This window comes from Triturus cristatus, chromosome 10 (assembly GCF_964204655.1).
Source record: "Triturus cristatus chromosome 10, aTriCri1.1, whole genome shotgun sequence".
Lineage (NCBI taxonomy): Eukaryota > Metazoa > Chordata > Amphibia > Caudata > Salamandridae > Triturus > Triturus cristatus.
In genome coordinates, this window is record NC_140593.1 from 68,329,904 (window position 1) to 68,356,041 (window position 26,138).

Genomic DNA, 26,138 nt, shown 5'->3' on the forward strand with positions numbered 1-26,138 from the left:
CCTCCTCCTCCCTCCCACCTCAGCATACAGCATGGGACAGTGGATCCGCCCCCTTCACTCATTGGTCAGCTCCTGCATCATTCACACTTTGCTGCCTCCTCCCTCCCACCTCAGCATACAGCATGGGACAGTGGGTCAGGCCAGAGCCGGTGGAATTATGCGGCAAGGGAGGGCCAAATTATGCAGCAAGAAAAGGCAAATAATGCGTCCTATTTTGTAATAGTATTGCTTCATTATTTCACATTTAAACTTGGTAACACTCTGTGGGCGTTGGTTGCACCACATTAGTAGCAGTTTCACAACCAATTATAGCAATAAGCAACAGAGAGGTGACCAGTCCAGCTTTACAAAGGGTCACACACTGCGCAGCAACTCGTGTCGTCGCATCCTCGCATCTTAGTAACTTTTTAACCATTTGAGCCAGGAACGAGACTGCTGTACTCAGGTGCTGCAGCTGTATCGAGGGCAGCACTGGACGGTCTGCAGAAGGCCGCAGGTGATGGACAGGCAGCTTTTTACCGCTGTTGGATCTTTCGGCTGCTTTTGACACTGTCTCCCATCCCATGCGTACACGCCAGCTGCGAGAAGTGGAGGTAGTGGTGTCCTCTAAGTTCACTTCTTGCTTGCTGTTTGGAGGGGTTCGGGGGGGGGGGGGGGTGACTTCAGATCATCAGCTCCACAGATCCCTCGCGGACTCCCGCGGGCCTGACTCAATTAAATGTTGGTCAATTCCCTTTGGCTGTGCTTGTACACTCGTTTTCCTCTTGTGGTTACACAGACAGAACTCAGTTAATCCTCAGAACAGAAGGCAGGTTGAAAGGGACACAGGAGATGTTCAGATGGTGTCTCAGCGGCATTTCAGGATGGGCTATTCAGAAGGAGTTAAATGTCAGCCAACCTGAGATGTAGTCAGTAGTTGGCTGTAGAGATCTCAGGGCAAAGTCCTAGTGGCCCCAGAACATGGGTTAACCTGCAATTCCAAGTGAAGGAGATTTAAAAAAAAAACAAAAAAACTTGTTTTTGCTATGAACCTGAACTAGCTACATGGTAAATTTAAAAAAAGGCACTTTTACGCATCTGAAGCCTTCCAAGGCTCACCTCCTGAAAATTCTCAACATGCAAAAAGTCAGAGCAAGCTGCAGCGCCCTTACTGTTGCGACTGTCAAGATTTGAAACCACCTTCTATATCCTACCCTGGAGGAGAGCAATTATATTAGATTTAGATACTGTTTACAAACATGGTTATTTCTAGACATCGCTCCGATCTAATGGCTAGGGCTTATCTGAGCAAGGCAGAAGTGAGGCTCTGGTCCTCTTTAGCGCCAGCGTACCCGTCGGAGTCACAGTTTGCACTGGACAAATTATAAGAGAAAGTAAATATTGTGCCCATGTCTGGAGGTCCAGGCTCTGCTATAGTGCCTGCTTCCTGGATTCCACGTCTGATGTATTGTCCAGCTCTGGCGATTGCGTTTGGACTGTTGCCATGTACTGGAGGCCAGGTAACCAGGCTAAAGACCGGTGAGTCCTTAAAACCACAACACCTGGAAGAGGCTGAGGAATCTACAGGTACCTGGGAGTAAAGGGAGGTAACCAGGTTAAAGGCTGACGAGTCCTTGTAACCACAACACCTGGAAGAGGCTGAGGAATCTATAGGTACCTGGGAGTAAAGGGAGGTAACCAGGTTAAAGGCTGGCGAGTCCTTGAAACCACAACACCTGGAAGAGGCTGAGGAATCTATAGGTACCTGGGAGTAAAGGGAGGTTACCAGGTTAAAGGCTGACGAGTCCTTGAAACCACAACACCTGGAAGAGGCTGAGGAATCTACAGGTACACTTGGGAGTAAAGGGAGGTATCCAGGTTAAAAGCTGGCGAGTCCTTGGAACCACAACACCTGGAAGAGGCCGAGGAATCTACAGGTACCTGGGAGTAAAGGGAGGTAACCAGGTTAAAAGCTGGCGAGTCCTTGGAACCACAACACCTCGAAGAGGCCGAGGAATCTACAGGTACCTGGGAGTAAAGGGAGGTAACCAGGTTAAAAGCTGGCGAGTCCTTGGAACCACAACACCTGGAAGAGGCTGAGGAATCTACAGGTACACTTGGGAGTAAAGGGAGGTAACCAGGTTAAAAGCTGGCGAGTCCTTGGAACCACAACACCTGGAAGAGGCCGAGGAATCTACAGGTACCTGGGAGTAAAGGGAGGTAACCAGGTTAAAGGCTGGCGAGTCCTTGGAACCACAACACCTGGAAGAGGCTGAGGAATCTACAGGTACCTGGGAGCAAAGGGAGGTAACCAGGTTAAAGGCTGACGAGTCCTTGAAACCACAACACCTGGAAGAGACTGAGGAATCTACGGGTACCTGGGAGTAAAGGGAGGTAACCAGGTTAAAGGCTGACGAGTCCTTGGAACCACAACACCTGGAAGAGGCCGAGGAATCTACAGGTACCTGGGAGTAAAGGGAGGTAACCAGGTTAAAGGCTGGCTTGTCCTTGAAGCCACAACACCTGGAAGAGGCTAAGGAATCTACAGGTACCTGGGAGTAAAGGGAGGTAACCAGATAAAGGCTGACGAGTCCTTGGAAACACAACACCTGGAAGAGGCTGAGGAATCTACGGATAACTGGAAGTAAAGGGCAGTAACCAGGTTAAAGACCGGTGAGTCCTTGAAACCACAACACCTGGAAGAGACTGAGGAATCTACGGGTACCTGGGAGTAAAGGGAGGTAACCAGGTTAAAGGCTGACGAGTCCTTGGAACCACAACACCTGGAAGAGGCCGAGGAATCTACAGGTACCTGGGAGTAAAGGGAGGTAACCAGGTTAAAGGCTGGCGAGTCCTTGGAACCACAACACCTGGAAGAGGCTGAGGAATCTACAGGTACCTGGGAGTATAGGGTGGTAACAAGGTTAAAGGCTGACGAGTCCTTGAAACCACAACACCTGGAAGAAGCTGAGGAATCTACAGGTACACTTGGGAGTAAAGGGAGGTAACCAGGTTAAAGGCTGGCGAGTCCTTGGAACCACAACACCTGGAAGAGGCTGAGGAATCTACAGGTACCTGGGAGCAAAGGGAGGTAACCAGGTTAAAGGCTGACGAGTCCTTGGAACCACAACACCTGGAAGAGGCCGAGGAATCTACAGGTACCTGGGAGTAAAGGGAGGTAACCAGGTTAAAGGCTGGCTTGTCCTTGAAGCCACAACACCTGGAAGAGGCTAAGGAATCTACAGGTACCTGGGAGTAAAGGGAGGTAACCAGATAAAGGCTGACGAGTCCTTGGAACCACAACACCTGGAAGAGGCTGAGGAATCTACGGCTACCTGGAAGTAAAGGGCAGTAACCAGGTTAAAGACCGGTGAGTCCTTGAAACCACAACACCTGGAAGAGACTGAGGAATCTACGGGTACCTGGGAGCAAAGGGAGGTAACCAGGTTAAAGGCTGACGAGTCCTTGGAACCACAACACCTGGAAGAAGCTGAGGAATCTACAGGTACCTGGGAGTAAAGGGAGATAACCAGGTTAAAAGCTGGCGAGTCCTTGGAACCACAACACCTGGAAGAGGCTGAGGAATCTACGGCTACCTGGAAGTAAAGGGCAGTAACCAGGTTAAAGACCGGTGAGTCCTTGAAACCACAACACCTGGAAGAGACTGAGGAATCTACGGGTACCTGGGAGTAAAGGGAGGTAACCAGGTTAAAGGCTGACGAGTCCTTGGAACTACAACACCTGGAAGAGGCCGAGTAATCTACAGGTACCTGGGAGTAAAGGGAGGTAACCAGGTTAAAGGCTGGCGAGTCCTTGGAACCACAACACCTGGAAGAGGCTGAGGAATCTACAGGTACCTGGGAGTATAGGGTGGTAACAAGGTTAAAGGCCGGAGAGTCCTTGAAACCACAACACCTGGAAGAGGCTAAGGAATCTATAGGTACCTGGGAGTAAAGGGAGGTAACCAGGTTAAAGGCTGACGAGTCCTTGAAACCACAACACCTGGAAGAGGCTGAGGAATCTACAGATACACTTGGGAGTAAAGGGAGGTAACCAGGTTAAAGACTGGCGAGTCCTTGGAACCACAACACCTGGAAGAGGCTGAGGAATCTACAGGTACCTGGGAGCAAAGGGAGGTAACCAGGTTAAAGGCTGACGAGTCCTTGGAACCACAACACCTGGAAGAGGCTGAGGAATCTACAGGTACCTGGGAGTAAAGGGAGATAACCAGATAAAGGCTGACGAGTCCTTGGAACCACAACATCTGGAAGAGGCTGAGGAACCTACGGGTACCTGGAAGTAAAGGGCAGTAACCAGGTTGAAGACCGGTGAGTCCTTGAAACCACAACACCTGGAAGAGACTGAGGAATCTACGGGTACCTGGGAGTAAAGTGAGGTAACCAGGTTAAAGACTGACGAGTCCTTGGAACCACAACACCTGGAAGAGGCCGAGGAATCTACAGGTACCTGGGAGTAAAGGGAGGTAACCAGGTTAAAGGCTGGCGAGTCCTTGGAACCACAACACCTGGAAGAGGCTGAGGAATCTATAGGTACCTGGGAGTAAAGGGAGGTAACCAGGTTAAAGGCTGGCGAGTCCTTGAAACCACAACACCTGGAAGAGGCTGAGGAATCTACAGGTACCTGGGAGTAAAGGGAGGGCTCTTTAGAGAGGCGGGCTGGCATCGGCCACACCAAAGGTATGGCGGTCGTGCCGGCCCTCGATGACCACACAGGGGCGAGCCTGTCGCGCACAACGATGACGTGACAGGCGCGCCCCGCCACCATTGGTCAGGGTTCAGGAATGCACCCCGGAAGTGATTACTAGCACTTTCGGGTCGCACGATTGACCAATGCCAGGCCGGTTAGATCCGGCCTTGCCCAGTACCTAGGGGGGGGTAATAAAAGGCTGGGGAGTGGCGGAATCTACCTCTTTGCCCACCGCTCCCACACCCTGCCTTACGCAACACCAGCCTCTCTAGGAGGCTGTATTTTCATTTCCCCACCCACCGTCCCCTAAGAGCAGGGTTGATGGAGTGTTATTAGATTTATAATTTTAGTTTGACAATGTTATGCTGATACATGTGTTTTACGGTTTTCTTTCCATTTGTAATATTCTTTTTTCAGGTCTGTATTTACTGTTGTATTTTAGTAATATTCCTTAGTCAGGCGGTAAGGTCATGATTGGTGAGCAGTAAATTTAAGATCCTTAGAGGGCGGCGCCATTCTTGAATGTGGTCGCCCAAGGGGGAGGGACAAGTGGTCTCTCATAGAACTCCAGGGGCAGTCACAGCCGGTTGGCTGGATGGGTGCGGGGAGTGGGAGTTACGCTTTCCAATAGAGCTGGATGGGTGCGTGGGAGTTATGCTTTCCAGTAGAGCTGGACGGGTGCGGGGGAGTGGGAGTTACGCTTTCCAGTAGAGCTGGACGGGTGCGGGGGAGTGGGAGTTACGCTTTCCAGTAGAGCTGGACGGGGGAGTGGGAGTTACGCTTTCCTGTAGAGCTGGACGGGTGCGGGGGAGTGGGAGTTGGGCTTTCCAGTAGAGCTGGACGGGTGCGGAGGAGTGGGAGTTACGCTTTCCAGTAGAGCTGGACGGGTGCGGGGGAGTGGGAGTTACACTTTCCAGTAGAGCTGGACGGGTATGGGGGAGTGGGAGTTACGCTTTCCAGTAGAGCTGGACGGGTGCGGGGGAGTGAGAGTTACGCTTTCCAGTAGAGCTGGACGGGTGCGGGGGAGTGGGAGTTACGCTTTCCAGTAGAGCTGGACGGGTGCGGGGGAGTGGGAGTTACGCTTTCCAATAGAGCTGGACGGGTGCGGGGGAGTGGGGAGTCATGCTTTCCCTAGGCTGTTTGGCCATCCCGCACGTGCACAATGGCACAAGTAAATGGCGCATAACTGCAAGGGCCCCTTTATGAAGATAAACTAAAGAGCGTATGGGGGTGACCGGGGGGGAGGAGTACCCTCACGGTGAGCGGGCCCTCTGCGCATGCGCACTCCGGTTGGAGGGCGGGCTTAATCTGATAAGGATCTGACGCCAGTTATTGACCTTGCGGTAGGCTCAAATAGGGATACGCAGAAAATTAAAGGAAATTGTGATATTTGACTATGATATGTTTAGATTCGGATAGGAATATCTTTGTATTAGGGATATGTTAAGGTTAGGAATCTGACATCTGTACATGTAATCAATGTAATACAGTGGTTTCTGCGTATTATGTAAATAATGTATATATACATTTTTTGTTTAAATTTTTTTTGTTAATAAATACGGCCGGGGGTTTTACGACTCCCTAATCCAAAAATGTCCTTCTCCTGTTAAACGTGTTACTATCTGGGTACTGAGAAGGGAGCAGGTGGTCTAGGCCGTACCTGGCCATACAGGGCGTTGGATGATAAACACGCAGCAATGTTCAGCAGCAGTTTTAAGTGCACTTCAGCACTTTTCTTTGACTTGATTAAACATCCGGGGTATGAGCTATATTCACCTTAAATATCATAAAAAACCTACCATGAAAAATTGCTCCATGGAAATGATCTAGAAATATGCAGAGCAAAAGCTTGTTTCCATCGGGTTATTCCCTCCCGTCAGGCAGCCGTCCCTCCAGAGTGCGGAGGTGCAAAATGCTTTGTAGGCTGAAATGTTCACCGTTAAAAACTGACGTGGAAGCATGGCAGAACATAGCTTTGAGCAGACAATATGCGTCTTACATTATAATGATGTACAGACCATTGAACAGGTTATATTTGTGCGTCCTGTTTTATAAATTCTCAAAAGAGATTTTTAAAACTTAAAAAATAAAAATTGGTATTTTGACAGCTAAAGCAGCAACCAAGATGATAGATTTCCCAGTTAATGGAGTGATGCGTTGTAAAATGTCCAGTTTTTTTTAGCAGTGTTAGTCGATGTAATACTGTATATTGTACATCTCATTGTAAGATCTAATCTCTAATAAAACCGTGACCTTGTTCAGCAGTAAACTCCAGAACTGTTAGTAGGAAGATTCAGGGGTACTATTAGAGGGTACTCTTTCCGGAGGGTACCATTGTGTGTGGGTACTGTCTGCGGGGGCAAGCAGTCCATGCATCCCTGGCCCGCGCGGGGTGGTGGGGGGACCCTGGAGCGCGCGCAGGGCCCATGTTGCGCCCAGGCCCGTCTGCACAGAAGGCCCGGCGTCAACAGAAGGGTGCATCTGACCCTGGAGCGCGCGCAGGGCAGTGTCGCACGCGCAGGGCCCGTGTCGCGAGCAGGCCCGTCTGCACAGAAGGCCCGGCGTCAACAGAAGGGTGCATCTGACCCTGGAGCGCGCGCAGGGCAGTGTCGCACGCGCAGGGCCCGTGTCGCGAGCAGGCCCGTCTGCACAGAAGGCCCGGCGTCAACAGAAGGGTGCATCTGACCCTGGAGCGCGCGCAGGGCAGTGTCGCACGCGCAGGGCCCGTGTCGCGAGCAGGCCCGTCTGCACAGAAGGCCCGGCGTCAAGAGAAGGGTGCATCTGACCCTGGAGCGCGCGCAGGGCCCGTGTGGCGCGCGCAGGGCCCGTGTCGCGCGCAGCCTCGTCTGCACAGAAGGCCCGGCGTCAACAGAAGGGTGCATCTGCAACGCACACCCACCCAAGCCGCGTGGAAACAACATACGGGCGAGTGCACATTCTGTTGATATGCCTGTCAGGGTAATTGCTTCGCGCCATATTTTGTGGAAGTGAATGTGTACGTTCTCAGAATCTCATTACATCTCGGATCCGGTGACACCGGTTTGGCGCGTCGATGTTTGATGGCCCTGGGCTGCTTTGCGGTGCCAGTGACTGGGCCATGGGCACCGGATTGTCTGAGCAGAAGAGGAGCACAGATTTGGTCGGTACGCAGAAAAATTGCTGCAGAGAGCCCGCTTCATGTACAGCCTCCAACTTAAAAAAAAAAAACGCTCTTCATTGTAGAAGCAAATACATTAACAGCTCAGTGAGGCGCTTTTATATGCGGTCCTGGCGATGTGTGTGGGGCCCTCAGGTGGGTGCGTGAGGCATTCGTCAGTTTCTGCCGATGCCCCTCCCTACATACAGCCCCCTCCTCAGAAAACTCCCCAATTATCAAAGCAGGGTCACGTACAGCGCAGTGGAACAGGGCAGCTCCTACCTGGGGGCGACTCTTGGCTCCAACCTGAGTTGGAGAGGCCACGTTGAGAAGACCTGCCAGAAAGCATCAACCAAACAAGGCTGCATTGAGCCCGCTTCTGAGGACGCAATCAACGCAATTATTCGACCAACAAAGACATATATGGTTTACCAGTGTGGAGCGGCTGTCAGCCGTAGCATCGGAAGCCTCTACAGACACTACAGAACAAGGCCTTACGGGCAGCAGTAGGTGCTGCTTGCTTCACAAGTACAGCCGACCTCCACAGAGATCCAGGCGTTGAGATGTTCAACCATCTCCGCAAACTCAACGAGTAACTCTACTAAGAACTAGGTCAGAAGGAAAACTCACCGATCAAGAAACTTGCTGACATTTCTGCAAACCCTTTTGACCGATATCCGCGGCCCATCAGAGCTTAATCTATGAACCTACTACACCCGTGACAGCGTCACAGATCAATAAGAAAACAAAACTGCGACGTAAAAATTGATAATGACCATGGAGTAATGAGGATACAGCCTCCGGACCCAAAGCACACCACTGTCAGAAGAGATCAGACAACCGGAGAAAATGAACAGGCGCAGTGAGCTCTATTTAGAAGCAACCCCAAGGAGTGTGTGCGAAGGTCCTTATGGGTCCCATAGAGGAGCGTATGGGGGATTGGTCAGTTTTTACACAGACCCTTCACACATACAGCCCCATGCTCATAAAGCAATGTGATTGTAAAAGCAGGGCCACGTATAGCGCAGAGCGCCCCGTTCAGAAGTGGCTCCAAGGAATGTGGGTGAAGTTCTGCATGGGTCCCAAAGATGGGTGGATGCCGCATTGATCAGTTTCTGCTGAGCCCCCACCGCCCCCTCAAATACAGTCCTCTACTCTGAATATATATATATTGTTCAGATTTGAGGGCTGTGTGTGTGTGTGTGTGTGTATATATATATTATATATATATATATATATATATATATATATATAAACTTAATATATCTCTGTGGTTAAACTAGTGTGACACACTGTCTTTGCTTTGTCAACCAAACTGCCACATTCGGCATGCACTGGCAGCAGGGCCCGCTTTAGCACCCGGAGCGATAATTCTTTTTGGGCACCCCCATGACCACCTTCACGGATTCTCTCAATAATAACCCCTGACAGTGCCCCTCATCTCTCCATGGTCCCTCTCTCACATAAACTGAATTTGTTTTAAAGCTCTGATTGGGTTTGGCTTTGACTAATAAGAATGTATTTCTTCCCAAACTAGCCATTTTTAGCAACATTAGGATAAGGAAAGCCAGGGGGGATACTTAAGGTTCCAGACCTTTTCCTTCCATTTGCATGTGGCTCTTTGATGACCGTTCATAAGGCACTGTTATTTTTTAGTATTGTAACTTATGAACAGTTGCAACAAAAGGATCTCTCTGACATAAGCAGTAACCCACTGAGCTGTCTATGCACATGAAATACAGTTCTGTGATCTGCACGGTGCATGTTCTTTGTAGCAGGGATATTAGCCCTCTGCGGTACTGTGTGATGAGTTGAACTGCCAGGAGACAAAACCCATCTCTCTCCAGCAAGAAGGTTAATCTGAGATATCTTGACATTTTTATTCTGCCTGAAACCTGCTGGACACACAAGGAACTCTGCAGCAGGGGTTTTTAAACCTATAAGTCATTTCTAAACACAGCCCTGCCCCTTCTCCCAGCCTCAGGGTCAGGTGTGGCTGCTCCGGTTGCCCCACCCTACAGCCGGCCCTGACTGGAGGCAGCTAATACCTTGGCCCGGGAGACCGGTTGGTGTAGTCTCGGTGGGTAGTTGAGGGTTTGGTGACTCTGAGTGATGAGGGGTTGGTTTTGGCAGATTTTAGTGAAGTTTGACTGCAGTATTCTACAGGAGGGAAGACATCTGTAGGACACCAGGGTTGCGGACAGGTTTTTCTGGAAGAATACTGCTGGTGAGGTTTGATTGGTGGATGTCAGGAGTCCAGTTTGGTGAGCGCCATCTTAGAAGCTGAGCCATCCAGGATGTTGAAGCCGTGGGATCTCAAGTGTGTAAAACTGGTTGGGGCAGGTCTGAGAAATGATGCAGAATGGAGCACGGACAGAAAATGTACGAGGAATCTTGAGAAGATGAATGAGTTGGTGAAGTCTAGTAAACTAGACGTAAGTTACAGAAGAGCAGGAAAAAGGGAACCTTGGATGACTCCACAGAGAGAGGCGAGGGACCCTAGATGAATGCAGGGAGATCTCTGTGGTGCACGGAAACGCAAGGTCTGGTTATCTTGGTCGCCATGAGTTATTCCAGAAGCGTGGAGTTGTCTACTGGGAGGACAAAGACTCTTGGAATCAACAGCTGCATGTTATGGGTCACATCTGTTTCTTTCTTGGGCGTGAAGCCCCCATGGACGGATGTCAAGTAGCCCATGTCTTCCAATAGGTTCCCATGAATGGGGCTGGGCACCTGTATCTGGCGGTTTGGGGCGGGCGGGGTGGTCGTGAAGGGTGGGATGTGGTCAGGCTTCGAAATCGGGCAGGATGGATATGAAAACTAGGGGTTTCGCCCCACCATTGACGTCCATTGGATTTAATATGGCAAGTGGGGGAAGCGAAGAAATATGAATATTTCAAATCTTTACAAAAAGAGAAACCACGGTTTCGACCTAATGTGGACCCCCTGCCTCTGAATCCGGAGCAACGGTCCATCCCGCCCTGGGCAGTGGTATTAACTGGTGGTCAGTAGGGCGGGCTGCGTGTGGACATATGACTGAAGGAGGCATCTTAAGATTTTTGAATGCATGGATCGCACATACGTGATCTGTAACTTTAAATGCTCTTGTTCTTAAATTTGCAGAGCAAACTCCGCAAGAGTTGCATTCGGTCTGACAAGATCTATGCTGCCAACACTGATTCACAACTGGAATTTGTTGCATCCTCGGGCCACAAAAAACATCTGCTAAGGTCAGTGTTCTCACAATAAGGGGTTTAGAAGTTACTGACCAATGGCTGTGCTCGAAGCCCTGCTTGTGCTTCGACATGTTCCTATCGTGGAGTGATTTAAACAGGTGTGGGGCTGTGACTCACTGGAGCAAGATCACCGCCGACCAGCTCACGACCTCCCTCAGACGGAACCCTCCCACCAGCGCAACGGACCCCGATGTAGCAGCCTGCATCTTCACACAGTGGCTCACCGACTACGCTGATGACCTCGCACCACTGAAGACACCTCCCTGCAGACCCAGCAGTAAGAAAGCCTCCTGGTTCACCGACGAACTCAAAAACTCCAAGAAGAACTGCCGCACCCTCGAGAAAGCCTGGCGCCTCGACCAGACCACAGAAAACATGACTGCCTTCAAGAACGCCACCCGCATACACCACCAGCTGATCCACACCACCAAAAGGTCAACATTCAAAGAACGACTGGAAAACAACACCCACAACAGCAAGGAGCTCTTCAGCATCGTCAAAGAGCTCTCCAACCCAAGCTCCGGAAACAACGACATCACCCCCTCGCAAGACCTCTGCGACTCACTCGTCTCATTCTTCCACCGCAAGATCGCTGACATACACAACAGCTTCGGCGCACCAACCACGCACCCAACCACCGAACCAACGCCCCCCACCACCACCACCTGCAACTGGACCCCGGTCATCACCGAAGACACCACCAGCACGATGAACACCATCCACTCCGGATCACCATCCGACCCCTGCCCCCACCACGTATTCAACAAAGCCGACTCCATCATCGCACCCCAACTCCGGGACATCATCAACGTCTCCTTCACCACAGCCACCTTCCCGGAGAGCTGGAAGCATGCAGAGCTCAGCGCCCTACTGAAGAAACCAACAGCGGACCCCACTGACCTCAAGAACTTCCGCCCCATCTCGCTCCTCCCTTTTCCTGCCAAAGTCATCGAGAAGACAGTCAACAGACAGCTCGCCGCCTTCCTCGAGACGAACGGTTCCCTCGACCCCTCGCAGTCCGGTTTCCGAGCCAACCACAGCACCGAGCCCGCCCTGATCGCAGCCACTAATGACATCAGATCCCTGCTCGACAACGGGGAAACAGCGGCCCTCATCCTCCTGGACCTCTCTGCGGCATTCGACACAGTCTGCCACCGCACCCTAGTACAGCGCCTCAGCAACATCGGCATCCAAGAGAAGGCACTGGAGTGGATCATCTTGTTACTCACCGGCAGAACCCAGAGAGTCCGCCTCCCCCCGTTCAGATCCAAGGCCACCGAAGTCATCTGCGGCGTACCGCAAGGATCATCACTCAGCCTGACCCTCTTCAACGTCTACATGAGCCCTCTCGCAGCCATCGCACGCCAACACAACCTCAACATAATCTCCTATGCCGACGACACCCAGCTGATCCTCTCCCTCACCAACGACCCCACCACCACCAGAGCCAGCCTACACGAAGGGATGAAAGACGTCGCTGAGTGGATGAAGAACAGCCGCTTGAAACTGAACTCAGACAAGACGGAAGTCCTCATCCTGGGATCAGCCCCCTCCGCCTGGGACGACTCCTGGTGGCCCCCCGCCCTGGGCACCACTCCCAAGCCAACGGACCACGCACACAACCTGGGATTCATCCTGGACTCCTCCCTCTCGATGACCAGACAAATCAACGCCGTCTCTTCATCATGCTTTAACACCCTGCGCATGCTCCGGAAGATCTTCCGATGGATCCCCACCGAAACCAGGAAGACGGTCACCCAGGCACTCGTCACCAGCCGACTGGACTACGGAAACACCCTCTACGCCGGAACCACAGCCAAACTACAGAAAAGACTCCAGCGCATACAGAACGCCTCCGCACGACTCATCCTGGACATCCCCCGACACAACCACATCTCCGGCCACCTGAGAGACCTGCACTGGCTCCCCGTCAGCAAGAGGATCACGTTCAGACTCCTTACCCACACACACAAGGCTCTCGACGACCTGGGCCCCAAGTACCTCAACAACCGCCTGACTTTCTACACGCCCACCCGCCAGCTACGATCGACCAGCCGCGCCCTCGCCGCCGTACCACGCATTCACAGAGCCACTGCCGGAGGAAGATCCTTCTCCTACCTGGCCGCCAAGACATGGAACTCCCTCCCCATCTGCCTTCGAACGACCCAGGACCACCTCTCCTTCAGAAGGCGACTCAAGACCTGGCTATTCGAGCAGTAGCGAACCCCTTCCCCCAGCGCCTTGAGACCCTACCGGGTGAGTAGCGCGCTATACAAATGCGATGATTGATTGATCCGAAGGAGAGGCAGGGCCTCGGTGAGTTAGAGGGGGATGAGCCAGTCCTACCTTCAGACCCCACCAGCAGCATCAGAGGGTGGGGGAGGAGTCACTCCTTGTGGGGAGCCGCATCCGGGGCAGTCTGTGACCTGGTGGCAGCCTAGGTCCTGGCTGCTAGACCCATGTAAACCAGGCACTGGTCTGCAGTCCATGCCTGTGTGCATCAAGTGCCTGTGTACATCAAGTGTATTGTGCATCAAGTGCCTGTGTGCACGCAGTGCCTGTGAACATCAAGTGCCTGTGTACACCAAGTGCCTGTGTACACCAAGTGCCTGTGTACACCAAGTGCCTGTGTACATCAAGTGCATTGTGCACGCAGTGCCTGTGTACATCAAGTGCCTGTGTGCATCAAGAGCCTGTGTGCAGGCAGTGCCTGTGTACATCAAGTGCCTGTGTACATCAAGTGCCTGTGTGCAGGCAGTGCCTGCCTGTGTACGTCATGCATCCGTGTGTAACTACTACCCGTGTACGTCGAGTACCTGTTTGAGTCCAGCACCTGTGCACGCTAACTTCCCATGGTTTTTGTGTGTTGATCCTATACCTGTGTGGCTAACACATATGAGCATTGTGTCTGCGTGTCTAGCTAGCGCCTGCAGACATTCTGGGAGGAAAGAGCGCTGCGAGGCCCCGCTAGTGGTAGGGGGGCGCTGTACAAATGACAAAATAAAACCTATGTCTTATTGATAGTACCTATGTACATCATACATGTGCGTGCTTTACTTATCTGACACAGTGTAAGTGCACATTACGCACCAGTGTCCGCCACCTGCATTATACACCTTTGTATGGCGACGAGAACCTGTTACCAGCCAGGACCCGTATGTAGCTAGTACCTGTCTGTCATTCACCCCAGCCCAGCTTGGACTGCTGTATGCCAAGCATCCTTACCTAGCCGGCACAGCTGATCTCCACTGGTGTACCACCACCCGGGGTACTTCACACCTCTGCATAGCCTCAGTCTATGCACAGGCTGCAAGTGACCCCATATATGCAAAGGTGAATCCAGCTATGCGCAGGCGAGCCCAGCTATGCACATGCTGCAGGCGAGCCCAGCTATGCACATGCTGCAGGCGAGCCCAGCTATGCACATGCTGCACGTGACCCCAGCTATGCACATGCTGCACGTGACCCCAGCTATGCACACGCTGCACGTGACCCCAGCTATGCACACACTGCACGTGACACCAGCTATGCACACGCTGCACGTGACCCCAGCTATGCACAGGCCGCAGGTGACCCCAGCTATGCACAGGCCGCAGGTGACCCCAGCTATGCACAGGCCGCAGGTGACCCCAGCTATGCACAGGCCGCAGGTGACCCCAGCTATGCACAGGCCGCAGGTGACCCCAGCTATGCACAGGCCGCAGGTGACCCCAGCAATGCACAGGCCGCAGGTGACACCAGCAATGCCCAGGCCGCAGGTGACCCCAGCTATGCCCAGGTCGCAGGTGACCCCAGCTATGCCCAGGTCGCAGGTGACCCCAGCTATGCCCAGGTCGCAGGTGACCCCAGCTATGCCCAGGTCGCAGGTGACCCCAGCTATGCCCAGGCCGCAGGTGACCCCAGCTATGCCCAGGCCGCAGGTGACCCCAGCTATGCCCAGGCCGCAGGTGACCCCAGCTATGCCCAGGCCGCAGGTGCCCCAGCTATGCCCAGGCCGCAGGTGACCCCAGCTATGCCCAGGCCGCAGGTGACCCCAGCTATGCCCAGGCCGCAGGTGACCCCAGTTATGCACAGGCCGCAGGTGACCCCAGCTATGCACAGGCTGCAGGTGACCCCAGCTATGCACAGGCTGCAGGTGACCCCAGCTATGCACAGGCCGCAGGTGACCCCAGCTATGCACAGGCCGCAGGTGACACCAGCTATGCGCAGGTGACCCCAGCTATGCGCAGGTGACCCCAGCTATGCGCAGGTGACTCCCAGCTATGCACACGCTGCACGTGACCCCAGCTATGCACACGCACGTGACCCCAGCTATGCACAGGTAGCAGGTGACCCCAGCTATGCCCAGGCCGCAGGTGACCCCAGCATGCCCAGGCCGCAGGTGACCCCCGCTCTGCCCAGGCCGCAGGTGACCCCAGCTCTGCCCAGGCCGCAGGTGACCCCAGCTCTGCCCAGGCCGCAGGTGACCCCAGCTGTGCCCAGGCCGCAGGCGACCCCAGCTCTGCCCAGGCCGCAGGCGACCCCAGCTATGCACGGGCTGCAGGCGACCCCAGCTATGCACGGGCTGCAGGCGACCCCAGCTATGCACGGGCTGCAGGCGACCCCAGCTATGCACGGGCTGCAGGCGACCCCAGCTATGCACGGGCTGCAGGCGACCCCAGCTATGCACGGGCTGCAGGCGAGCCCAGCTATGCGCACGCTGCAGGCGAGCCCAGCTATGCGCACGCTGCAGGCGAGCCCAGCTATGCGCACACTACCCAAGCTATGCACAGGCTGCAGGTGACCCCAGCTATGCATACGCTGTAGGCGACCCCAGCTATGCATACGCTGCAGGCGACCCCAGTTATGCACGGGCTGCAGGCGACCCCAGCTATGCGCAGGTGACCCCAGCTATACGTAGGCTGCAGGTGACCCCAGCCATGCACAGGCTGCAGGGGACCTCATCCATGCACAGGCTGCAGGTGACTCATGTTTGCACAACACAGGTGATCATCTTGCACCATCAGCACAGTTCTGTTACAGAAGTCAGGCATGTTCACATAAAGGCTGCACTAAGTTTGATCTGAAGCACTTAAATAGGAACCCAATTATGAATTTTATTTCTTTTTACATACCTTAAAATGCAAACCATCAGTTGTTTGTGTCGTTTGACTGGTCAGTAAACTTTGTTGAAATACACTCAAATTATTTTTCATTTGTTTTAAGGAGGCTTTTAGAAAAAACTTTTCTCTTATAAATACAGAACAGTCAGCCATGCACACCTGTCCCACAGAACATTCACAGGGCAGGTACAGGCATGAACTCTGACACTTTCCTGATCACCTGTAGGCCGTCTTTGTAGGCCATCCCTGTAGGGATCTGCTCTCCCCATGTATGTCTTGCATTGAAATAATTTGACAGTCTTGAGATCTGCACCTTCTAAAATGGCTCTTTTTCTGTTTTCCTCTGCAGGACGGCACGCGGCAGAAGCGGGAGCGCAAGAAGACTGTGTCATTCAGCAGCATGCCGGCGGAGAAGAAGATCAGCAGCGCCAGCGACTGCATCAACTCCATGGTGGAAGGGTCTGAGCTCAAGAAGGTGCGCTCCAACTCCCGGGTCTACTATCGCTACTTCCTCCTGGACGCCGACATGCAGTCGCTGAGGTGGGAGCCCTCCAAGAAGGACTCCGAGAAGGCCAAGATCGACATCAAGTCGATCAAGGAAGTCCGAACCGGGAAGAACACTGACATCTTCCGAAGCAATGGGATCTACGACCAGATCTCGGAGGACTCTGCCTTCTCCATCATCTATGGCGAGAACTATGAGTCCCTCGACCTTGTGGCCAACTCAGCTGATATAGCCAACATCTGGGTCACCGGGCTGCGCTACCTGATCTCTTACGGGAAGCACACGCTTGACATGATCGTAAGCAGCCAGGACAACATGCGGACCTCATGGGTTTCACGGATGTTTAGAGAAGCGGACGAGGATAACTTTGGACACATAACCTTGTGTAGAGCTGTACAGTGTATAAAGAACCTAAACGCTGGTCTGAAAACCAGTAAAATTGAGTTGAAGTACAAAGAGCTGCACAAATCTAAGGACAAAACAGGCACGGACGTCACCAGGGAGGAGTTTATCGAAGTCTTCCACGAGCTCTGTACTAGGCCCGAGATTTACTTCTTGTTGGTTCAGTTTTCTAGCAATAAAGAATTTTTGGACTCCAAGGACCTCATGATGTTCCTGGAGGCTGAGCAGGGAATAGCGCATGTCACTGAGGATATCAGTTTGGACCTTATCCACAAATATGAGCCCTCGGCCGAAGGTCAGGCCAAGGGCTGGCTCTCATTGGACGGTTTTACCAATTATCTAACATCGCCCGACTGCTACATATTCGATCCTGAACACAAGAACGTGTGTCAGGATATGGAACAGCCATTGTCCCATTACTACATTAACGCGTCTCATAACACCTACCTGATCGAGGATCAGTTCCGTGGTCCGTCAGACATTTCTGGGTACATAAGGGCGCTTAAAATGGGCTGCCGCAGTGTTGAGCTAGACGTATGGGATGGCCCGGACAACGAGCCAGTTATTTACACAGGCCATACCATGACGTCACAGATAGTCTTCCGTAGTGTGATTGACATCATTAACAGATATGGATTTGTTGCTTCAGAATATCCACTCATATTGTGTTTGGAAAACCACTGTTCGATTAAACAACAGAAAGTTATGGTGCAACACATGAAGAAAATTTTGGGTGACAAACTCTACACAATTTCTCCAAACACAGAGGAGGCATACCTGCCGTCTCCTGAGATGCTGAGGGGAAAACTCTTGGTGAAGGCCAAAAAGCTGCCCACTAGTTGTACTGGTTTGGAAGGGGATGTCACGGACGAGGACGAAGGTCTGGAGATGTCACAGAGGGTGACCAAAGATGGCGTCGAGCAGCAGACTGTGGGCCCGATGAAGCGCGTACAGCTGTGCAAGGAGCTTTCGGAGCTGGTCAGCATCTGTAAATCTGTTCAGTTCACAGAGTTTCAGGCCTCATTTCAGAACCAGAAGTACTGGGAAGTATGTTCGTTCAATGAGGTGGTTGCCAGCAAGTATGCGACAGAGAACCCTGGCGATTTTGTCAACTACAACAAACGCTTCCTGGCCCGGGTGTTTCCCAGCCCCATGAGAATTGACTCCAGCAACATGAATCCTCAGGATTTTTGGAAATGTGGTTGCCAAATCGTGGCAATGAATTTTCAGACGCCAGGGCTGATGATGGACCTCAACATTGGGTGGTTTCGCCAGAACGGAAACTGTGGTTATGTCCTCCGACCTGCCATCATGCGCGAGCAGGTGTCGTTCTTCAGCGCCAACACTAAGGACTCGGTCCCTGGAGTCTCGCCTCAACTTCTTCATATTAAAATCATCAGCGGCCAGCACTTCCCCAAACCGAAGGGTTCGGGGGCCAAAGGAGATGTTGTGGACCCATATGTCTACGTTGAGATTCATGGAATCCCTGCCGACTGCGCTGAGCAAAGGACAAAAACGGTGCACCAAAATGGAGACAATCCTATTTTTGATGAAAGCTTCGAATTTCAAATTAATTTGCCGGAGCTGGCAATGGTACGCTTCGTTGTGCTGGATGATGACTACATTGGAGATGAGTTTATTGGTCAGTATACTATCCCATTTGAGTGTTTACAGACAGGCTACCGCCACATCCCGCTGCAGTCGTTGACGGGCGACGTGTTGGCCCACGCATCTTTATTTGTGCACGTTGCCATTACGAACCGGCGGGGTGGCGGGAAACCTCACAAACGTGGCCTCTCTGTGAGAAAGGCCAAGAAATCCCGGGACTACGCCTCCATGAGAACGCTCTGGATTAAAGCAATTGATGAAGTGTTCAAGAACGCTGTCCAGCCAATCCGCGAGGCCACGGACCTGAGGGAGAACATGCAGGTAAGATTCCCTCAGTCTAATCTGTAGGTTTAAGTACAAGTGTGTGATTTGTGGAATGCTTGGTGTAAGGTTTCACTGTAAATTTAATCTGAACTTTGCTAATTGAAGATTAGCCAAAACTGCTTAAAGCGTTCTCAACAATGTCCAGAACATCTTGATAATGGCGTCTGTGGTGGGATTTTCAGGACTGGTCGCATGTCCCAGACCCTTTACCTCTGGCTGTGCAAGCTTCAATCTGTACTAAGTACTGTACAGAGAACAAGGATGCTTTACTGCTGTGGTGGTTGGTAGGACCTCTTAGGGCATTAATATCCCACGCCTAGCTCTGCTCACCATTCCACTCAGACTTCTCAGTTGAAGAATTTGTTTGTCTTGTGCCTCATGCACGAGGCTGAACACAGTGCTGAGTTTGGAGGTCCGGTGAGCGCACCCCTCGCCTGTTAAGGGAGGCCCCTGTCCAGGCTAAAGACCCTTCTACAGGACAAGAGGGTCAAAGTAGGAACGAGTCCATTTGTAACCAGGGATGTGGACACTTCCCTGACTGCCATTGTGGGGGGTTGTTGATCCCAGTTCTTCCTGCCAAACTCCTCCTGCACAGAAGAACATTCACACTTCATTTTGAAAGGTGCTGCTAGGAGCTATTTCTTTAATTTTAATCCCTTTGTGGAAAATGCCACGGTAGTGGTAGCTTCTTCCAGGCCCCCCTAAATCATGACAGTCATTATCAATGCACGTGACAAGCAAAGCCCCCTGGCAGCAGCGCGCATCAGCGTCTGAGAACGCCCTTCCCCTGCAGCAGCTAAGATGCTGCTTTGAATCTACCACGACCTGGGGGCTGGCAGGCTGGATTAATGTGAAGAAAAAAAATCTATGCTGGCACCCCCAAAATGTATCCAAACACTCCCTCTATTGCAAAAACCATCAGCCAGCCTCTTTGTGGATCTGAAAAAAGAGGTCCCATTCCCGGGCTCTTATAGCGTCCCTGGCTTCAGAGGTGCCAGCGTCGGGGTTCAGGTGACCCGGTTCTCTCTCTAGGATGAGTGGCGGATCTCGCCTACAGGTATTCAGGAACCAGGCGCCACAACACCTCCAGCAAAGCAGGCTGGATGGAACAGTCCAAATTCAGATGAGTCCTGAGCCCTGTGTGCTGGGCACCCGTCTCTGGAACTCGCCACATCCCGATCACAAGACTCAACTGAGAAGAGATCTGAAGGCCCCGCCCTTGCAAGAAGCGTCTCCCTCTGGTCTTCATGGGGGAGGGTGAGGGCGGAGGGGGGTTGCCTGTGTCCCTTCCATGAAGGCACCGGACCCTTCTGGGTGCACGCTATCCTCTTCAGAAGCCACTCTTGACGACCCACCTGGACACAAGTCTCCTCAGGTTAGGACGGGCCTAATAACAGACCCCTCCCTAGCGCTACGAAGAGGCATCGGATTACACGCACGAGCTATAAAACCAGTTTCATGGATTAATAAACCGAAGTGCGTGTAAACTAGAGGGAAGGCTGAGAAGGGGGTATTTCTTGTGTGAGCTGGAAGAGAGGGCAACGATTGCATGGGTTCATGCGAGGAGATGGGGCCGAGCTACCACAGGGGACCTGGGGTCTAATCCCGGCTCCAGCACTCGACTGAGAGCCATGTGATTCAGGTCAAGTCACTTACTCTCCCTGTGCCTAAAATAGTAAACTACATGAAATGCATGCGGTTGTAAATACGTGAACTATAATGCAATGGATCCGTTTTGAGACATCTGCTGTGAATAATGTGCAGCGCTCTTTTGCTCTGCAGCCAGGAATATCTATTCATACACATGCATGTGAGCGCAGAAATGGTACATACATATGTGCACCTGACTATAGCCAAAGGATTTCTAGACCTGTGAACTAGAGGGAGGGGCTCTGGGTATGAGGGGGGTAGAGAAGGTGAAACCAGACCCGGCGTAAGTGTTGGTCCAGTACAGGGGCCTGTGTGCCACGCGCCCATGAGCCCCTCCCTTAAACTTGTATGGCTCTGGTGGGTCGACGGCATACTCCCCTCTCTTTGGACGCCCTCTCTTCAGTGGCACCAGAGACGTCCTCCTTGAGCCTGTCACAGAGCTGCACGGCCTCGACGCTTGCGTCATTCAGGGAGTGTAAACTTTGTGTTTTAAACTAAAGTCTTACACCACGGGGCCTCCTCGTTCGTGGGGTTTCCTGTGCTCCCCTCACTAAGGAATCGTGAATGTGCACTGTCTTCCCTTTACTAGTATACAAGATGTAACCAACCTTAGAGAAGTGTCCGGTTGGTCCATTTTCTGTTTCATGAGATATTTCTAAGTGGATAAAAATAGTGTCTCTTTTACCGGTACTCTATCTCGCACAAATTTTCTCACTCTCCCTTTTAAATGAAGCAAATGTGTTTAACGGTAGCTCTTGAATCCGTTTCCGCCATTGTTGTCTAGTGTGCAAAAAAAGTCCTTTCACTTGGATTTTGCGACCTATATTTGCTATGTTACTTATCAGAAATGGTGCAAAATGGACGTACCTTATGCTTTTCACCAGTGCAAAGTTTCTCTATTATGGCTCCTAATAGGCAGCGGACGGTAGTGGGGTGCGCACTTTCTCTAGGGGCCCCTAACGTTCGGGCCGGCCCCGTCCTGCTGGGCAGGAATGGTTTTATATTCTCGTCTTCGTGTGAACCTAGGCCGGGGCGGGAGATGTACTTAACTGATGTGGTTTCACGGGGTGAAGTGGGGGTGGGGTCTGTGTGGTGCGGTCCTGACACACTACATTGAAGTCAAGTGTGACTGTAGGGCGGCTTCCGTCTCTTCAAGGTCTGGGTTCCTGGTCATACAGATGTTTGCATCCTTTGGGCTCTGGGTGTCCCCTGAGAGCCCCCTCCGCCCCTCCCCTTGAATGACCTTCGATTGCTCCCAAGAAAACCCCAGAATCCCACAATCTGAAACTGTTTTTGTGTTTGTGTTATTTTGTGTCTAGTCTATTTTGCAAACCATGACTGCTTATTCTGACACACTAGTAAACAAAGCCCTGCTGGTGTGTTTGCTGTGAGTGCGCATCTGACTTCACACCCTTGAGGATAGCTCAGCGGGTTGTGCACTCGCTGCTGAGATCTGCATGCGGGCTCTTCGCTTGTGGATTCACGTAGAACCAGTTCTGACTGGGTGGTGGTAAGTGTATATGGAATGTTCAATGGAAAGCTCTCTGGTCGATCCCTGCTGTATAAAAAGCACATTATTGTGAATCTGAGCATTCCTTATAGATCGGAAGAGGGAGAGCGAAAAAAGGCAGATAAGAGACCAGAAGTGATAGTGGTGAAAAGATAGAGTCGAGTGATGGTGAACGACAGACGGGGACAGAAATGAAGAGTGAGAGGCGGGGATAGAGTGAGGGACGTCACTGCTGCACTACCGCCCCCATTGTATAACGGGGTGCCTGTCAGCCCGCACCCTACTGTGGTCACTGTGCAGCCCTGCGCTTGACCCTGCCCCCTGCCCCTCCCTGACAAAGCAGCCCCCCCCCTGCTGTGCTTTATTAATTGTATATCACCCTGTCCTGGTCTCCCTGCCACATTAGTTATTATTTCATAGTCTGGTAAAGCGCACAGCTACCCCAAAGGGTTTCCAGGCACTGGGCATGATGAAACAAAAGAACCATCTGCTTACAATGAAAAGCGCGAAATTCGGCGAGCGCGCCCTTAGGGCCCGGCCCCCTGGATCCACGCCACCCCCCCATAGTCCGACCGAGTAGCCCGATTGGCTACCGACCGGGATAATATCTCCCGGGACAGACAGTGACGTAGTTCCGGCCGGAGCCGGCAGCGGAGTCGGGGGGGGGGGGGGGGGGGGGGGAGGGAGGGTCCACGCTTGCACATCCTCTTTTCTCCGCACCAGGCCCATCTGCTTACAATAGCCAGGTCTTCAAACCTTTGCGGCGCACAAGAAGTGAGGTACTGTCCCTAAGGGATTTGGGAAGAGAGTTCCGCAGTCTTGGGCCCAACACTGCACAAGAACGTCCTCCCATCGGGGCCAAATGGAGCCTCGGTGCAGTGCAAGAGGCCAGGTTGGAGGACAGGTGCGAGAATCATTTTCAGCGCCCCCACACCCCAAGACCACCTCCTCAGATTCTCTGACTGCCACCAGGCATAAGTGCCACTCAGCTCTCTGAACATAAGGTTCGAGGCATATGAGCTGCAGATCCCACACTTAGGATAAGATCGCCATCTGGTGTTGGGCTCGGATGATTGCAGGTTGTTGTTGTCTTCGGAAGAAGCCTTTTGGTCACGAGATAGGTGACTCCTCCTCTGGACAACAGTGCGCATGGGCATCCACTCCATCCTCAGATTGTTTTTTTCCGCCATTGGGTTCGGATGAACTTTTCCACTCCGGCTGAAAACTTCTGAAAATCCAGCTTTCGAAACACAACCTTTACAACTCAACGTCGAAATCCAATCCGACCGGTTCCGGATACGGCTCATGGAAAGGACACCTTTTAAAAAATGCCCCCAATGTGGAGCAAAGTTCCCCAACAGTGACCACCACGAGGTCTGCAACCTGTGCCTCTCGCCGGAACATAACGAATCCAGCTGTCCAGCCTGCACCGCATTCCGTTCCAAGAAAACCATCCGGGACCGAAGAGCTCGACGCCACATCATGGCCAGACCAGCTCCAGAACCAGAGGACATCTTCGCCCAGGATGTCCCGGAAGACGATTCCGAAGACCTCCAAATCGTATCCGAAGCGGACGATTCTGATGACCTCATCACTCCGGGGCAACGAGTGAGTACCAGTGCCCCTACCCCACCCCCCCCCCAAAAAAGACATTGGTCAAGACTCCGCCAGCTGGGCCCAGTCGCGACCGAAAATCGTCTTCAGAAGCCCCGCCCTCGGGCCCGGCTCCGAAGAAATATAAGCCTACAGGTGGCTCGGGCTCGAGCAAACCACATGTCATTGTGCCCACAATACCTTCGGCACCGAAGACTCAACACCTCTCGGCACAGAAGCAGGCTCCGAAACCATCGAGGCCGAAATCTCCACCGGCACCAAAACGTTCTTCGGCACCGAAATCCCCGCCGGCACCGAAAAGTTATTCGGCACCGAAACCATCGTCGGTACCGAAAAAAGTCCACAAAGACTCTACCGATCATCCAAAACATAGATCGGAACTGAAAAAGTCGGCACCAAAGCCACTTTCGGACCATGAAGAACTTTTTCGCCCTGATCCCACGCAAAAAAGGATTTATATCAATCCAAAAACCGGACATGTCACCGCTGTGCCATACAAGAAAAGGAAGCTGGACACAACACCTCCTCCAGCTCCCATAAAGAAGAAGGACTTCGCCACCTCACCCATTCGTCCTTCCTCTCCTATATCACCTCTCATCCCACCCCCTCTACCCAATCTCCTTCTCCTCTACCATCTCCTTCACATACACCACCTCCACAGGATGATGATGATGATGATGATGACTTAGGGGGAGGGGGATCCGGATGACCTTAATGATCCTAATGATCCTTTCACACTCCCGGATACGGCACCCTTAGATGACTGGGCTTACCCTTTACCTGATATTCCTGATCCCACTACATACCCCTCCAAACCCTCCCCTCCTGATGACCACCTAGGGTTTGGGCAGCTGCTAAACAGGCCGGCGCTTTTCCATGGCGTCACCATGCACTCAGATACACCTGAAGAGGACTTTCTTCTAGACACATTTGAGCAGTCGCAAAAATCAGTTCAGATCTTGCCCATGATTAAGGGAGTCATAAAACACGCCACAGAGTTTTTTAAAGACCCTGTTAGAGCTAGGGTCCTTAACCCCCGAATCGAAAAAAAATATAGACCGGCCCCACAGGATCCCGCGTACATTAAAGCACAGCTCCCTCTAGACTCTTTAGTCGTTTCAAACGCAAGAAAGCGGGCTAACTCCCAAACAACAGGAGACACACCGCCCCCAGACAAAGAGTCCAAGCTATTAGAGGCCTCGGACAAAAGAGTTGCAGCCCAAGCTGCTAACCATTGGCGTATGCCAACACAGAAGCCCTGTTAGCGTGATATGATAGGGCTCATTATGATCAGTTAGAAGATCTTTTACAACACCTGCCAGATCAGTACAAATCCCAGGCCAATGACCTCATCCAAGAGGGAAAACTCCTATCTAATGCATCAATCAAATGTGCACTAGACGCAGCGGACACTGCCTCTAGGGCGCTCAACACAAGTATACTACTTAGACGCCACGCATGGCTACGTATTTCAGGCTTTAAGCCGGAAGTACAAACAACAATTCTTGCTCAACCATTCAACCAAGAGCAACTATTTGGACCCACAGTAGATACGGCACTAGAAAAGATGAAAAAAGATAACGAGACTGCTAAATCAATGGGAGCATTACAGTCTCCACAACCGCGAGGCTACTTTCAACGCTCCTTTTATAGGGGAGCCTCCAAAAATGTTGGAACAGACACCTCTTCCACTTTCAAAACCTCCGCGCAAACATCCCCTAACAGAGGATATTTTAGAGGAGGATATAGAGGAAACAACACCAAGGGTCGAGGTCGGGGCAATGCCAACACCCGCACCTCTCCAGCCACTAAACAGTGACTTGCCCCCACACCCCCCAGACCATTCCACTCCAGTCGGGGGAAGACTCCAACAGTTCCTACCTGTCTGGAATTCCATTACAACAGACAAGTGGGTAAGACAAATTATCCAGTTTGGTTACTGCCTCGAACTCACAAACACACCCCCACACATACCACCCAAACACCGTCCACTGTCACCACACCATCTTACACTCCTCAAACAGGAAATTCGGTCCTTGCTTCAAAAACACGCAATAGAACCAGTTCCACTCCAGCATCAGGGTACAGGAGTATATTCTCTATACTTCCTAATTCCCAAAAAGGACGAGACTTTAAGACCCATACTCGACCTCAGACTACTAAACCAGTACATACACTCAGATCACTTCCATATGATCACTCTCCAACAAGTCCTCCCACTACTTCAACAAGGCGACTTCCTCGCCACATTGGACCTCAAGGACGCATACTTTCACATCCCCATGCATCCTGCTCACAGGAAGTATCTAAGATTTGTGGTAGATGGACAGCACTATCAGTTTACAGTCCTCCCGTTCGGAGTAAC

The 26,138-nt window shown here is 52.1% G+C and overlaps 1 protein-coding gene across 1 annotated transcript in view; it reads left to right on the forward strand.

Moving 5' to 3' along the window:
- Nucleotides 1–26,138, forward strand: part of PLCL2 (phospholipase C like 2) — a 464,688-nt gene that overhangs the window by 244,224 nt on the left and 194,326 nt on the right. Inside the window, exon 2 of the mRNA XM_085630443.1 lies at nt 16,510–18,996. Within this exon, the coding sequence (XP_085486569.1) occupies nt 16,510–18,996 (2,487 nt within the window). The remainder of the gene's footprint in view (nt 1–16,509; nt 18,997–26,138) is intronic.